The 14,663-nt window shown below is 65.8% G+C and overlaps 7 protein-coding genes across 7 annotated transcripts; 5 read left to right on the top strand and 2 right to left on the bottom strand.

Annotated features, from left to right (window-relative positions):
- Window positions 1-313: 313 nt before the first annotated feature.
- Window positions 314-2,030, top strand: JCM10292_006315 (uncharacterized protein; the record flags this gene model as incomplete). The annotated part of the gene is made up of 3 exons (XM_076649856.1): window positions 314-425; window positions 484-1,344; window positions 1,408-2,030. 3 exons carry the CDS (start codon window positions 314-316, stop codon window positions 2,028-2,030), a joined length of 1,596 nt encoding a protein of 531 aa, XP_076504671.1.
- Window positions 2,031-2,483: 453 nt separating this feature from the next.
- Window positions 2,484-3,473, top strand: JCM10292_006314 (NAD-dependent epimerase/dehydratase family protein; the record flags this gene model as incomplete). Its single annotated transcript, XM_076649855.1, has 1 exon — window positions 2,484-3,473. One exon carries the CDS (start codon window positions 2,484-2,486, stop codon window positions 3,471-3,473), a length of 990 nt encoding a protein of 329 aa, XP_076504670.1.
- A 245-nt stretch (window positions 3,474-3,718) lies between these two features.
- On the bottom strand, window positions 3,719-6,775 carry SUB2 (ATP-dependent RNA helicase SUB2; the record flags this gene model as incomplete). Its single annotated transcript, XM_076649854.1, has 9 exons — window positions 3,719-3,729; window positions 3,792-4,194; window positions 4,264-4,395; window positions 4,476-4,594; window positions 5,395-5,736; window positions 5,813-5,881; window positions 5,956-6,162; window positions 6,258-6,289; window positions 6,759-6,775. The coding sequence occupies 9 exons, from the start codon at window positions 6,773-6,775 to the stop codon at window positions 3,719-3,721; spliced, it is 1,332 nt and encodes a 443-aa protein (XP_076504669.1).
- A 34-nt stretch (window positions 6,776-6,809) lies between these two features.
- On the top strand, window positions 6,810-9,391 carry JCM10292_006312 (RING finger protein; the record flags this gene model as incomplete). The annotated part of the gene is made up of 4 exons (XM_076649853.1): window positions 6,810-7,361; window positions 7,421-7,530; window positions 7,601-8,596; window positions 8,659-9,391. The coding sequence occupies 4 exons, from the start codon at window positions 6,810-6,812 to the stop codon at window positions 9,389-9,391; spliced, it is 2,391 nt and encodes a 796-aa protein (XP_076504668.1).
- Window positions 9,392-9,740: 349 nt separating this feature from the next.
- On the top strand, window positions 9,741-10,742 carry JCM10292_006311 (uncharacterized protein; the record flags this gene model as incomplete). The annotated part of the gene is made up of 2 exons (XM_076649852.1): window positions 9,741-9,842; window positions 9,909-10,742. The coding sequence occupies 2 exons, from the start codon at window positions 9,741-9,743 to the stop codon at window positions 10,740-10,742; spliced, it is 936 nt and encodes a 311-aa protein (XP_076504667.1).
- Window positions 10,743-11,133: 391 nt separating this feature from the next.
- VMA8 (H(+)-transporting V1 sector ATPase subunit D) lies at window positions 11,134-12,534 on the bottom strand (the record flags this gene model as incomplete). Its single annotated transcript, XM_076649851.1, has 7 exons — window positions 11,134-11,144; window positions 11,218-11,435; window positions 11,538-11,650; window positions 11,715-11,818; window positions 11,890-12,163; window positions 12,341-12,438; window positions 12,504-12,534. 7 exons carry the CDS (start codon window positions 12,532-12,534, stop codon window positions 11,134-11,136), a joined length of 849 nt encoding a protein of 282 aa, XP_076504666.1.
- A 451-nt stretch (window positions 12,535-12,985) lies between these two features.
- SAR1 (Arf family GTPase SAR1) lies at window positions 12,986-14,526 on the top strand (the record flags this gene model as incomplete). Its single annotated transcript, XM_076649850.1, has 9 exons — window positions 12,986-12,990; window positions 13,062-13,114; window positions 13,174-13,187; window positions 13,279-13,323; window positions 13,526-13,586; window positions 13,709-13,774; window positions 13,961-14,193; window positions 14,337-14,415; window positions 14,498-14,526. The coding sequence occupies 9 exons, from the start codon at window positions 12,986-12,988 to the stop codon at window positions 14,524-14,526; spliced, it is 585 nt and encodes a 194-aa protein (XP_076504665.1).
- Window positions 14,527-14,663: the final 137 nt, after the last annotated feature.

Below are 14,663 nucleotides of genomic sequence, written 5' to 3'. Positions count from 1 at the left end.
CAGGCTGTGCGATGTCTGTCTGTTGTTTTCCTTTGTTGTAGTCTGCATGCACAGCATCTTCTGGTGGTTCTCGCTATGCGCCGTGGACGTGGTCGCGGGAGCGGAGCTGCTAGCCGGGAAGTCGCCGTCGCCGTCGCCGAAGCTGCAGCGCCTCTTTCGCCTTTCGACCGCTTCGTTCCCGCGCTCAATCCGGGTCCTTAGCACTGCGATACGCTCTGCAGAGGCTCGCTGCAGCCATTGCACCCTTCACAGCGGCGTCGTCACCCGATCACACCTCGTTCGCTCACCGTCTCCTCATCTCTGGCTCGTCGCAATGAGCACGACGACGCGATCTACGGCCGTTGCGCCGCTGCCCGACACGAGCAAGTCGGTCTTGACGCTGCTGGCGAGCCTCAGCCCGCTCTACTTTCTCGTCCAGAGCCGCTGTGCGTCGTTCGATCTCACCGCCGGAATGGTCGTGAGCTGATGACAGGGCACGCGCAGCTCGACTCGGCCTCGACGCGCTCCACATCGGCTTGCTCCAAGTCCTGCTTCTCCTCATCCTGCGCGCCGGGCTCGATATGGTCCCGAGCAGCCTGCGCCGCCGACCAACTCCTGCGCTGCCGCCCATCGTCGTGCAGGACGTACCCGTCGAGCCTGAGGTCGAGGCTGTAGTCAGCCACTCGCGAGCGAAGGAGCGCACGACGAAGCGGAGACGAATCAAGTCCGTCGTCTCCGGTCCTCCTCCCCCCTTCCCCGCCGACAAGCTCGACGAGACGGTTGCCAACTTCTTGCACATCACGGCACCCGCTTTTCTCGCCTACGTACCCGTTAAGCCGTCGACGTCGATCTCTGCAGCTCCACTCGCCGACTGGAAGTCGACTTTTGAAGGCGAAAACGTCGAGGTGCTGCAGCACCCGAAGCTCGCGAGCCTCTTCGGCATCTGCGCAACCTTTCCGGGCGTCCCGCTGCGCAACCTGTACCAGGTACTGCAGGACGTCGGGAGTCGGTCCAAGTGGGATAGCATGGCGCAGGGAGCGGACGAGATCGAGCGGTTCGAGGTCGAGGGTCGGCAGGGCAACTGCCTGCACATGCGCATGAAGGGCATGGCGATGGTTAAGGCCAAGGACCTCGTCCTCCTCTCGGTCGCGGGCAAGCTCCCTGTTGTTGCCGATCATCCCGCGCCCAGCATGCCCGTCTCGGACAAATTCCGCATCTTTGCTGCGACAACGTCGGTTGATCACCCCAAGGTCCCGCCTACATCCGCCTTCAACCGCATGGAGCTTAGTGTGTCGGGCTTCCTGATCGAGGAGGTCGGAGACGGCAGCAAGATCGTGCAGATCACGGATCTCTCGGGACTGGGCTGTGAGTCCATTGTGTTCCTGAGATGGCGGACTCGTACTGATGTGCCTATCTCCGTCTGTACAGCCTGGATTCCCGGCGCCATAATCCGCACTATCACGCAAACAATGTTGCCCAAGTCGCTCGTCAAGCTCGGTGCAACAGCTGCGGCTCTTACCGAAGCCGAGTTGACAAGCGAATTTCCTCCTCGAACGCTCGGGGCCGCTCCGCCGCCTGCCTCAACGCAGGATACAAGCGGAGAGCCGTCAAGTGAGGCCGACGAGTCGGACCTTGACGAAGACGAGGACGAGCCGTCGACCGGCTTGACAACCCCTTCTTCCTCCGATCCTTCTCTCTCGCCTTCCGCCTCGCGCGACCTCCACACCCTTCTCTCGCACCTCCGCTCCGTCACCTCGCGACTCGCCGCACTCGAGACGCTCGTAGCCTCGCCACCTCTTTCCGCGCCTCCACCGCCCGCCGCCGGCGCAAGAGCGCCCGCACGACCGTGGTACGCGCTCTTCGGCGGCAGCAGCGCTGCGCCGTCTCCCGGCACGCAGCGGAGAGTCGGAGGGGGCAAGACGGACGACATGCTCACGGCGAGCGCAGGTGCCGGGCAGAGCACCCTTTCGGCGCTCGTAGCGCTCGGCAGCGCGGCAGCAGCGACGGCGGCGGTCGCAGCGGTAGCGGCATGGGCGAAGCGGAGGCGGTAGCGGCAGGCTGTATGGGATTGTTGCAACTTCGGAGCCGTGTGAGATTCCGCTGGCCCCCTCTCGCATGCGTGAGAACGGCTTCGTCTGCATTCCGGCATAGGCCCAAGCTGTCGTCCCGATAGACTAGAACGTGTCGCAGATGTAGCACTAGCACGTGCAAGACTCATGTCGGCGATGCAAGTCCGACTCATTCCATCGCTTACTTTCGTCCGTTGCGTCCGTCGCATCACGAAGCTCCGGACGAGGGCCTGCTGACCACTGTTGCTTCTTCTTGGGTCGTCCACGGGGTCCCTTGCTCGCCCTCTCTGCTCACTGGGTCGCCGACTCGCATTTGTGTCCCTCATCGGAGCCGACAACCGCGCTTCTGCTACGCTTCCCAGTCTGTGCGAGCCTGTGCCTGTGTGCATCGATTGCGTCTATTCACCCGGTTAACCGCTCCGTCGAACAGCACCAATGCCTAACGTCCTCGTCACCGGTGCGAACGGCTACATCGGATTTGCTGTCGCTCGCGCTTTCGTGGCCGAAGGTTGGACAGTCTTCGGCCTCGTGCGTCGCCCGGAGACTGCGAACGAGCTCGAGAAGGCTGGCATTCATCCGCTCGTTGGGTCGCCGACGGATCTCGCTTGGCTCGACTCGCTCGACAAGTCCATCGTTTTCAGTGTCGTCAGCTCCAATACAGAGGACCTGAGCGATCTCGAAAGGCACTACAAGGCCGTGCGCTCCATGCTCGAGCAGCTCGGCACGCGTAACCAGAAGCACGGCGGCGAGTCCACACGCCTCATGGTCCTGGTCAGCAGCGGCTGCAAGGACTACGGTCGTTCGTCCCTCGCCGACGACCCTTCACTCGCGCCTCACACAGAGGACAGCCCGCTCAATCCCCCTCCGCCTCTCAAGCACCGCACAGAATGCATGTCAATCCTCCTCGACGGACCCCCCTCCGGCGCCGCAGCGTACGACACGGCCGTTCTCCGCCCAACAAACGTCTACGGCTACGGGTCGTCGTACTGGTCCGACTTCTTCCGCGCGGCCGAGCGCGCGCTCGAAGCGCCGGACCGCACGCTCGTCTTCCACGCGGACGAGCGCACCGTCTTGCACGGCACGCACGTCGACGACTGCGGGAGGGCGTATGTCGCGCTGGCCGCTCACTCGCTCGACCGGCGAGAGGACGTGAGGGGCAAGGCGTTCAACGTGTCGAACCGGACGTACGAGACGCTCGAGGGAATCGGAAAAGCACTGGCGCGGGAGTATGCGCTTGCGGGCGTCCGCTTTGACGCACCTGCCGGAGACGTCAGTCACGCAGACATGACGACGGAGCGCTACAGTCAATGGGTGTCGTCGGAACGGCTGAGGAGCCTGACGGGGTGGACGGAGCGAGAGCCGGGCTTCGTTGAAGGCCTGAGCCGCTGGCGGCACGAGTACGAGGCGTCGAAGAAGGCGCAGTAGACGTGCAGCGCAGATGCGAAACCACTCGTCTTCCTCCTGCTTCGCTCGCGTGCGCGGCCCCGACGCTCGATGACCAGTGAAACGATGTGAGGCAATCCGCGCGCCTCGTTAGGTTCCGCGCCTTTTTGGTTGCACATAGAAAGGGGAGCGAGGTAGACAAAGTACAGTGAGGCAGAGAAGACGACGGCGAGCCTGGAAGGTAGGGCGAAGCATGGGGAAAGGTACCGAAGAGAGTGGACACCCGTTTACGCGTTCACTGCGGCGGAGGCACAAGGTCAACAAGGCGCGGCAAAGAGACGCGAAATTGCGGAGACGCACTGTACGTCGACGGCTCGATCGTCTCCGGCAGCTCGGTGATGGCCACCTCGAAGCGGCTCTGGATGCTCTTGAGCACCTCTTCGTTCTCGTCGTTGGCGACAAAGGTGATCGCGAGACCCTTGGTACCGAAGCGACCGGCACGGCCGACACGGTGGAGGTACGAGTCTGCGTCGCCAGGAGTGTCGTAGTTGATGACGATGTTGACGCGCTCGACGTCGATACCACGGCCAAAGATGTCGGTCGCGACGAGGACACGCTTCTCGAACGCCTTGAACTGCTGGTACCGCTTGATGCGCTCCTCCTGCTGCAGGCCAGAGTGGATCGCGATCGACGGGAAGTTGCACTCGCGCAGGAGGCGGTCGAGCTCAGTCGCGCGCGAGACCGACTTGACGAAGATGCAGACCTGGCGCGTGCAACGGTGCGCAGGTAAGCACAATGCGAGTCACTCGAGACCAAGGGCTGCCTCGCGCACCTGGTTGAACTCGAGCGAGTCGAGAAGGTCGTTGAGCTTGCGGTTCTTGGCCGCCTCCTCGAGGCGAACAAAGTGTTGTTGCAGACCGTGGAGCGTGAGCTTCTTCTCGTCGTCGACGTAGATCTCGAGCGGCTGTGCATTCCAGGTCCAAGACCAGGCAGTCAGCGACGCTGTACGCGAGGATGCTCCGCCAAGCCAAGGTCGAGACGCACGCTCTGCATGAACTTCTTGCACGTGACGCGGATCTCCTTGGCGAGCGTTGCCGAGAACATCATGACCTGCTTGTGGTGCGGCGTAGCCTTGAAGATCTCCTGGACGTCGCGGCGCATGTCTGAGTATAGGCGGAGCAATCACATCGAAGTCGGTGGCGAACGATTTGGCGAGACATTGGGCGAAAGGGGAGGGCGAGAAAGGGAAAGAGAGTAAGCATTTATGAACCGGATCGTGCGTGGGCGAAGGTGCTGCTGCTGCTGCCGCTGCCGCTGCTGCTGTCGCCGCCTCGTTGCGGCTGCGCGCGCTCTGCTGTCAAAGGTGTCCGCATGCAGGACAGGGAGGAAGAAGGTCAAAGTCGCGCCAGCTCCGGCCGATCTGAGTCGCCCGGGTCGCCAATGTGGCCGAGCAGTCGCCGGCGGATCGAGCGTTGTCGAGCGGCTGTCGGGATGGTCGAGACGGGCAGCGACCTAGCAGTCGCCAACAAAGAGTAGGAAGAGGAGATGGTGATAGTCGAGGATGAGCGGGTCGGTGATAAGGTAGGTGGCGGGACAGCGCGGATCTTGTGTCGTCGAGAAGGTAAGGCGAATATACGGCGCGACCGGCGCGACTTGATCAAATGTGTATGCGAGACAGAAGAGAAGGGGGCGACGCGGTCGCTCGCTTGGCATGGGCGAATGCATGTTCTCCTTGAGAGGCCGCCGCAGGAGCGCCCGCCTGTAAGACGGATTCCGTCTGCTCCACGGTGCGCCATCGCCGACAGCGCAATGACGCCTCTCACTCCGACGAGGGAGCGACAAGTTCGACCGCTTCGACGGCGGCGACGGGCAGAGGCAGCGATCGACGGGCGAGCCGGGGGTCGGCGAGATGGGGGTGGGGGAAAGGCAAGAGGGATGGCGCAGCGCGAGTGCGAAGACTAACCGACGGATTCGAGCATCTTGTCGCACTCGTCGAGGACAAAGTGGCGCACGCTGCCGGCCTTGAGGCTCTTGTCGCGCACGAGGGCGTTGAGGCGGCCGGGGGTGCCGACGACAATGTGGGGGCACTTCTCCTTGTTCTTGAGGAGGTCCTGGTCGACCTTGACGCTCGTGCCGCCGTAGAAGACACCCGTGCGCACGTCGGGCATGTACTTGCTGAAGCGCGCGTACTCGTTCTTGATCTGGTACGCGAGCTCACGCGTGTGGCACAGGACGATGACCGAGACCTCGCCGTCGACCGGCTCGATCTGCTGGAGCGTCGCCGTCACGAAGACAGCGGTCTTGCCTGTGTGCGCACGATGCGAGGCGGCGTGAGTCTCTGTCGCCAGACTGACTGAACAGGATGCAGTCGCGCAACGTACCCATACCCGACTTGGCCTGGCAGAGGACGTCCATGCCGAGGATGGCCTGCGGGATGCACTCCTGCTGGACTGAGAGCCGCACACGATCGAGAGTCAGCCCTCGCAGCGCGGTAAACAAAGGAGGGTGGGCCGGGGCGACGTACCCTCCGAGGGGTGCTCGAAACCGAGGTCCGAGATGGCGCGGAGGAGCTCGGGCTTGAGGAGAAAGTCGCGGAAGCCGGTCGAGTGCACGCCGACGTACGAGCCCTTCTGGTCCTTTGCGCCCTCGCCCGAGGGAGCCGCCTCGCCGTCGGCGGTGGCCGCAGCGGGCGCCGCCGAGGTGGTCACCTCCAAGGGGTCCTCCTCGTAGTCTGCGCGGTTCGAGGTGGTCGTCAGCTCTGCGCATGCGGTGTGGCGCTTCGGGCGAGGCGCGGAGGGGCGGCGGGAGGGTGAGTTGGCGACGCACCGATGAGGTCTTCGGTCGGGAGGTTCGAGGCCCTGCACGAACGCTGTCAGTATCTGTAGCACTAGGGGCGGCAATCACGGCGGCTCACATGGCTGTAGGGGCTGGACGGCGAGGGGGGGGAGCGAGGAGGAGGGGACAAGCGGGCACGAGTCAGGCGGCGGTCGGGCGAGGGCGAACAGCCAGGCAGTCGCTGTAAAGGTGCACTAGACTGACTGTGCGCGGGTACAATGAGTCGCAAGGGTGCGAGCAAGGTGGGAGAGAGGGAGAGCCGCGAGGAATACAACTCTTACAGTCACGCGAATACAATTGCTCGCGCCTCCACAGCGCTTGCTCGGCTCTTCGTCAGGACTCCGCTTCTGGAGAACACGCGTGCGGTAGTACAGGGCAGGGCACGTTCAGACGTGGCCCACGAGCTTCAGGAAGGCACAGCTTTAGCTTGGAGTCAACAGTTGGATCGACAGACGCGTCCTTTGCTTCGCTCGTTCCGTTGAACGTCCGCACTTCACTCGACCCTGCATCGTTCGCGTCCGCCGAAAGACCTGCGCACGCTGCATGGCCCGCGGTACCAGCAGCGATCGCGCCCAGCGACTGCCCAGCCCGCCAGCACCCGCTTCCGCGCCCTCGTCGTCGCGCAAGCGGTCGCGCACCGACGCCAACCTCGCCGCGCGCGACTCTGCGACCCCCGACGCGCCGGGCGACATGGCCAAGGGCGCGAGACGCGAGCGCAAGAAGAGCAGGCGCGACCCCCCCGTCCGCACGGGCGACGACGGAGAGCGAGGCGATGCAGCGGGAGCAGGCGGACGGGACGTTGGCGACGCAGCGGCGCACACGTCGGCGAGCTTGACCCTCGCACCGAGTAGTGCAGCGTCGGCAGCTTCGGCAGCCGCGCCCGCAGCTCCGCCCCGCGAGGTCGAGATGCGCGAGGCCGTCGCTCCGTCTGCAGACCACGACCACGAAGATGACGCATCCCCTTCGACCTTGGACGGCCTGTCGCCCGAGGAGCGCAAGGCTCGCAAGGGCAAGGGCAGAGCAACCGAGGCGGAAGCGCCGCAGGACGAGACGGAGCTTGCACGCGCTCAGAAGGAACTCGCCTTCAAGGACGAGGTGCGTCTCTTCCTCCTTGCTGCTCCGCTGGGCTGTCCTGACAATGCATTGTGCCGCAGCTCATTGCTTCACAGACGGCGATCCTCGCTTCTCTGCAGTCGGCCATCGCCTGCACCGTCTGCCTCGAGCCGCTCGACCGCCCGCACTCGCTACAGTGCGGTCACGTCTTGTGTGTTGGCGCTCTTCTTGCACGTTGCACTGTCAGAGGTTGGCATGACTGACGCTGCCGTATCCTGCAGCTGCCGCAAGTGCCTCGTCAACTGGTTCTTCCGCCCCGACCCCGACGCGGATGCAGACGCAGGCAGTGACTCGGCTTCTCCCTCGGAGTCCGGCTCCGGCTCTGGCTCCGACAGCGACAGTGACACCTCCATCGAAGCTGATACCAGCTCCGGAAGTGGTGACAGCAGCAGCTCTTCGTCCTCGGCGAGCGGCAGCGGCGGCTCGTTCGTCGGTGGCGAGATCGACGGCCGGCCTTTCCGCGTCCAGCACGGCAGCGGAAGCGCCGCAGCCGACAACGCCGCCCTCTTCGACAGCCTCGCCCAAGCTGCCGAGCGCCGCTTCGCTGCCCGCGCGCGCGGCGAGCTCGGCGGCCCGGCGCCGTTCAGTCCCGAGGCGCTGCGCGCGGCGAGGCTCGCGCGGTTCGCCGGCACGGCCGATGCAGCCGAGGGGCGGATCACGGAGCTCCCCGACGGGGACGGAGATGGAATCGAGGCGGGTCCTGCGCCGTCTGCACCCGCAGAAGCCGCCGCCGCTCCTCCACCTGCCGCCGCGACCGCTCCTCCTCCTCCTCGCGCCTCGACGTCGTCCACCGCGAACGCAGCACCCGCTGCCGCGCCGGCTCCACCGCGCCTGCGCCTCCCGCGCGGCGCCCACCGCGCCAAGAACCTCGTCTGCCCGCAGTGCCGCGCCGCGTGCTCGGAGCGCGCGCCGAGACGCGTGTTCGTCCTCGACGAGGTGCTCGCTGCGCTGCGTCGTGGGGGCGTCACCGACGCGGGCGAGATTGGGCGTGCGAGTCCCGCGGCGGCGGGAGGGGGGGCAGAGGCGAACGCGGGGCGGGGGATGAACGAGCAGGACGCGAGCTGGGGAGGGTTGTTCCCCGGAGTTGGGGGCACGGAGAGCGCCAAGGATAGGAGGAGGAGGCTGGCGCAGGTCGTGCGCGACAGGGAGGACGGCGTGAGGAGGTGCGGGGAGTGCAACTGGGAGCTGGACGAGCGGACGGGAGTGTGCGAGGGATGGTGCGCTCGCTCGATATCTCTTTCCGCGCCTACCTTCGCTGACGCTTTATTGTGTTCGCTAGTGGACGGCACTGGGACGTCTCGTCCGACTCTGGCTCCGACAGCGACGCTTCCCAACCTGCCGGCCACTTCCAGATCGCCTTTGGCCGGCACAACCTCGCGCGACAGCATCACGATGTCGACCTCGCCACGGAGTCCTCGGACGAAGACGACGACGACGCGGCGGGCACGGAGGACACGTACGACTCGGACGACGGGTTCCTCGTCAAGAGCGGCGACGAGGACGAGGAGCCGGCTCGCCCCCGCCGGCGACTCGGCCGCGCGTCCGGTGCGACATCATCGTCGTCCGGGTCCAGCTCGGATTCGGTCTCGAATGAATGGACGAGCGAGTCGAGCGAGTCGTCGAGTCGGGCCAGCAGGAGCCGCAGCGAGCGGCGGAAGCGCGACAACCGGCACTCGGGCGAAGTTATCGACCCGAGCTCGTCCGACTCGGACGACGACAGGGACGACAGCGGGTCGTCCGAGTCGGACGACGAGCCGGCACCGTCGGGCCGTCGGCGGCGGGGCGGGCGCGCGAACCGCTTTGCGGACGTCGAGGCGAGCGAGGCGAGCGAGGCGAGCGGCTCGTCCTCGTCAGCGACGTCCAGCACCGGCGACAGCAGCGAGGAGGAGGAGGACGAGGCGGAACCGCGGCGGAGTGGCGCCCGCGGCGGTGGAGGCGGGAGCAGCGCAGGCGGGAGCGGACGAGCGGGACGGCCAAAGAGGCCTGTGATTCAGGACTCGGAGGACGAGTGAGATGGGCGGGCCGGGGGGCTTCAGCGTGCGTTGCTCTGCACCGACAGCTGCGTGCCATGCGAGACTTTGTGCGGTCTTCCGCCGAGGCCATGCGAGGGACTGGGAAGGGCTGGCTCCAGAGCGGCTGCTGCATCAAGATTCACAGTATAACCATATGTGCAGCGTCTGGCGCTGCGTCGCGGGCGATGCGGTCCAGTCACGGCCATCTCGCGGTTTCGACTGAGGCAACGCAAAGCGCCCGGCGCGACCTTCCATCGCTCTTCCTTCTCACCCTCAAACCGCTCCGAGGGGTTCCCTTCGCAGACAACCTTTCTGGACACTCACCAGGCCCGCCGAAGAGCCCGCGAGCATGCTACATTTCTCGCACGCCCTGCGCCCCTCGTCGCTCCTCTCGACCGCGCGCTCTTTCACCTCGAGCCTATTTGCACGCTCGCCAAGCCCCAGCGACGAGGTGCGTGACATTCACTTAAGATCTGTACAGTACGGCAAGACTAAACCAGAACCCGCGCGCGCGCAGGACGCAGCGTTCCTCCCGCCCGTCGAGATGGAGGACCCTCAGCCCTACACCTTCTATGGCCCATCACCGACCCAGCAGTTCTGTGCAAAGCTCCCTTACTTCCATCAGCACACGGCCTACGACGCACCCGAGCCGCAAAGCCGCTTCTCGTCGCCCTCGTCGCCCTCGTCGTCGTCGTCCGGCCCGTCCTCGTCGCCCGCCTCGCTCTTTTCGGCGCAGCCTTCGCCGACGAGCACCGCTGCGACGAGCGGCGGGAGCCCGAGCAGCACCAGCTCCGCAGTGGCGGCGGCGCAGGAAGAAGAGGAGGAAGCAGCATGGTACTGCCCGTGCCCTCCTCAGCCTCCTTCTCCGCCCTCGTCGTCACCGTCGTCCCCCTTCTGCTCCTCCACCACCACCTCCAACGCGAGCAGCGCACCTCCACCCCGCGCGCCGCCCAGCCGCCTGCGCCCTCGCCCCGCTCTACCACCCTTCCCTCGCACGCCCGCACCCTCCCAGCCTCCCATCCTCATCGCGCCGAGACCGACCCGCCCGTGGTCCGACCTCGGTCCCTGGACCGTCGCGCACCTCGAATTGCTCGCCTCGGTCCCGCCCCCGCCCCCGCTCCCGCTGAAGAGGCACTGTCCGGGACTCGAGGCGCCGCGCGCGCGGAGGGGGTGGGAGGACAAGGAGGGAGAGCGGGTCGTGAGGAGGTTGGAGGAGATGGTGGCGAGCTGGGAGCGGGATGCGGTGGGTCCGAATAAGGAGGTGGAGGAGGAGGAGGAGGAGGGGTGGATGGAGGAGGGAGAGGGAGGGGGCGTCGGCGGGTCGAGGTGGACGTTTGAGTCGGCGACGTGATGATGGCGAGTATTGTGCCGTCCTCGTGGAGGGTTTGTAGTGCTGCATCGCCGGCATGAGCTGTCGCACGGCTTGTCGCGCGAAAGAGCAGGGAAGGCGTAAGCGCGCGTCCGTGGCGAAAAGCAACCGAGGCGAAGCGCAGCAGCCAAGCGCTGTTCTCTGCGCGCTGGGAGGGAGGAAGCACGTCGCAGCGAGAGGAACAAGAATTACAGGGATCGTGCGCGCGCGACGAGGGCGCGTGCGCGCAAACGATCGAAGAACAGCGGGTGGGAAGGCACGAGACGAGGGCGGGCGGAGACAGCGATAATGCACGCGGGGAATAGGTACAGCTTGTACGGCGACGAATGAAAGGCAGTTCGAGAAAGCGAGAGAGAAGCGGGGTCGGGTACGATCAGAAGATGACTGTTCGCGATGCGCGCGGCCAGTCAGTGAGCGTCATGCAGCGCACGGGAGCACCAGAGAAGAGAGCACGCACCATCCTCGTCCTTGTCGTTGAGCAAGTCCCCCGTCCCCTGCGCTCCCTCGCCCTGATCCGCGTCCATCTCGCCTCGTGCCGCCCCTCGTGACTCTGCAGCGTCTGCGGCGGCTTTGCGTTTCTGCGCGTCCTCGAGCTCGCGCGCGGCCGTGTCGCGCTTCTTCTTGCTCTGGATCTTTTTCAGGCGGAAAAACTCTTCGCGGTCCATCTCGTCGAGCCTGCGCGCGCGGGTGTCCGTCCGTCAGTGGGGGCTCCCGAGTCGCGGTACCAGGAACAGAGAGCGGGAGAGGGGAGGAGGGAGGAGGTGATGGTGGACGCACTCCGAGTTGATGTACGAGATGGTGTTTTCCAGTCGGGGGATGACGACGTGCTCGAGGGCGTTGACGCGGCGGTTCGTCATCTTGATCACCTCGTCGAGGATGACGAACGCCGTCTGCTCGCTCGTCGCCGCGTGAGTGCGCTTCCAGTGAGAGTGAGGGCGAGGAAGGGGGACGCACCTGGAGCGACGCGAGTTCGACGAGCGTCTCGACCGCCTTGGAAAAGGTCTCTCGCGCGCGAGTGATTTGCTGGCCTCCTCGCCCGAGACCTGTCAACCCGAACGCTGCGGTTACGAGAGGGTCGGCGTGAGTGAGCGGGAGATGGAGCGACAATAGGACGACGCGGCGGACGCACCACTCGCGCCCTGCGCCTGCTGCTGCGCGCCGTCTGCACCCGCGGCGCCATTCGCCCCGGTCCTCACGGCCTCAAAGGCGGGGAGGATCGTGCCCGAGACGTTTTCCTGCTTTGCCTGGACGCGGAACGACGCCTCGGTGACGGACTCCTGGATCATGTAGGCAATGTCGCCCGTGGCGTACGAGACTTCGGCGAGGGAGAAGGCGGCGAGCTGCATGACGCGGCCCATCTTGCGCTTGGCGTCGTCGATCTTTGCGAGGATGGCGCGGAAGCGCTGCGAGCGTGCGGGTGCGGGTGCGGGTGCGGGTGCGGGTGGGGCGCGAGGAGGGGCGGAGTGGGGCGGCCAGCGGAGGGGAGGCACGAGTGGGAGAGAGAAGAGGGAGAGGGAGTGTCAGCACGACGTTTCGAGGGCGAATGGGCGCAGGGCGAGGGCGAGGGAGGCGGAGCGGACCTTGTTGAGGGCGTCGCTCTTCTTCTTGAGGAGCGAGTGGCCGGTCTGAGCGCCCTTGAGGCGGGTCTTTGTGACGGTGAGGTTCATGCGGGTGGGGACTGTTGGGCGGTGTGCGCGGGGTGAGTGCAGGGTCCGCCTGGAGGAGAGGGAGTGGGCGACGTGCAGACATTCTCGCGCTGGCCCTTGCCCGACATGGTGGGCCGAGTGCGGGTACGGAGAGGATGGGCGAGAGTGGTCGAGTGTGGGCTGTGGGCGGGTGGTGGAGCGGTGCGATGATGCGCGAGGGGACGACGAGGGGGAGCCGAGGGTGGGTGAGGGAGTGCAGAGGCGAGTGGTGTGAGGGTGTTCACTAGAGGGTGGCTCTGTAGTGCTTAGTACTGCCGAGTCTGGACTGGAGTAGAGCGAGCGCGGGTGCTCGTCGTCGTCGTCGTCGTCGTCGCCTCGAGCGGGACCCGGTGCGCGTCTCTGTCTCGCCCGTGTTGCGCGTGTCTGAGTCTCTCCTGTGCGCTCGATCGCAGGAACCGTACACGCAGCCACCGCCCACTCACCCGCTCTGCCACCCCGTCGCAGCCCCCCCGCCCTCGCGTCGCGTCCTCATCGCACCTCGCCGCACCCTTCGTCCACCCACCCGCTCCACCTGCAGCCATGTCGTGAGCACCCGCACAGCCTCACTCTCTCGCTCGACTGCCCCTCACTGACCCCCCGCCACCCACCCCCGCAGCGGCATCTTCTCGTCCCTCTTCTCGTGGGCCTTTGACCTCCTCGCCTCGTTCGGTGCGCCCTCCTCTCCCCTCTCGCGCCCCTTCACCCATACTCACACTCCATCCACACAGGCCTCGTCAACAAGGTCCGCCTCCCACCCTCTCCCTTCCTCTCCCTCCCTCTCTCTCGCTCCCTCTCCACGCTGACCCTTACCCCCCTCTCCATCGCACACCCAGAACGCAAAGATCCTCTTCCTCGGCCTCGACAATGCCGGAAAGACCGTCAGTCCTCTCCTCCCTTCCTCCGTACTCGCACCGCAACGCGCGCTCCTCCGTTCCCCCGCCTACCCGCGCATGCCTCGTCCCGCCGTGCCGCGAGTCGGCATTGCGCGGGTCCGCGCCCTAACGCTCGACAGCGAGCGCACGGAAGCGCGAAAACACAAGACTGACCTGCGTATCGCTCGACCCATGCTGGACCCTGCAGACCCTCCTCCACATGCTCAAGAACGACCGCCTCGCGACCCTCCAGCCCACCCTGCATCCCAGTGCGTCCCCCTTCCCCCTCCTCGTCGCTGCACACCTTACACCAGCTCCTCGAGTCCGCGCCGCCGATCGCGCACACTGCAAGCTGACACGGCGGCTCCCCACTTCTGTTTGGCGCGTGCAGCATCCGAGGAACTCGCGATCGGCAACGTCAAGTTCACCACGTACGACCTCGGCGGTCACCAGCAGGGTGCGTTGCGCCTTGCTGGAGCTTTGCACACCGTGCCGGATGCTGACCGTCTGCTCGTTCGCTCACCGCTCGCCCTCGCTCGCACTTCCCTCACCCCTCGCGCCTCTGTCCAACGCATTTCCGTCTCGCCTTCGCTGCACGCTCGCACTCGGCTCGACAACGACCTCGCGACGTCCGGCCCCACAGCGCGCCGACTCTGGAAGGACTACTTCCCCGAAGTCGACGGCATCGTCTTCCTCGTCGACTCGCAAGATTCCGAGCGCTTCCACGAGTCGAAGGCCGAGCTCGACGCGCTCCTCGCGATCGAGGAGCTCAACAAGGTCCCGTTCCTCATCCTCGGCAACAAGATTGACGCGCCCGGCGCCGTCAGCGAGGAGGAGCTGAGGTACAACCTCGGCTTGCACCAGACGACGGGCAAGGTGCGTCCTCGCGTCCCTCTCTCTCTTTCTCGGGCTTCTTAGTCGCGCTCGAATGGCCTATGCACCCCCTCGTGCTCGACGATTCGCCCTAGAGCAGGCGGGCTGACGCTCGTGCACGCGTGCGCACGTTTGACATCGCGCAGGGCAAGGTTCCCCTCGACAACATCCGCCCGATCGAGGTCTTCATGTGCTCGGTCGTCATGCGCCAGGGCTACGGAGAGGGTCCGTCCCCCTTCTACGGCTCTCTCGCTCAGAGACGTACGCGCAGCGCGCTGACTGTATTGGTCCGTCCGTCCACGCGCAGGCTTCCGCTGGATCGCGCAGTACATGTAAACGCCTCCGGATCCAGCTCGGTTCCCACGCGTCCCCACCGCCCGCTCGGCTCTCTACCTCTTCTGTCCCGCCGACGAGCCTTCGCGCGAAACTCCTCCACTCTCCCTCCATACCATCTCCTTCCGTCTCTCTCCCGC

Source organism: Rhodotorula paludigena (assembly GCF_050403205.1).
Source record: "Rhodotorula paludigena JCM10292 DNA, Rt_paludigena_JCM10292v1_ctg28, whole genome shotgun sequence".
NCBI lineage: Eukaryota > Fungi > Basidiomycota > Microbotryomycetes > Sporidiobolales > Sporidiobolaceae > Rhodotorula > Rhodotorula paludigena.
Note: the sequence above shows the minus strand (reverse complement) of the source record. Positions and strands in the feature narration are given on the sequence as shown.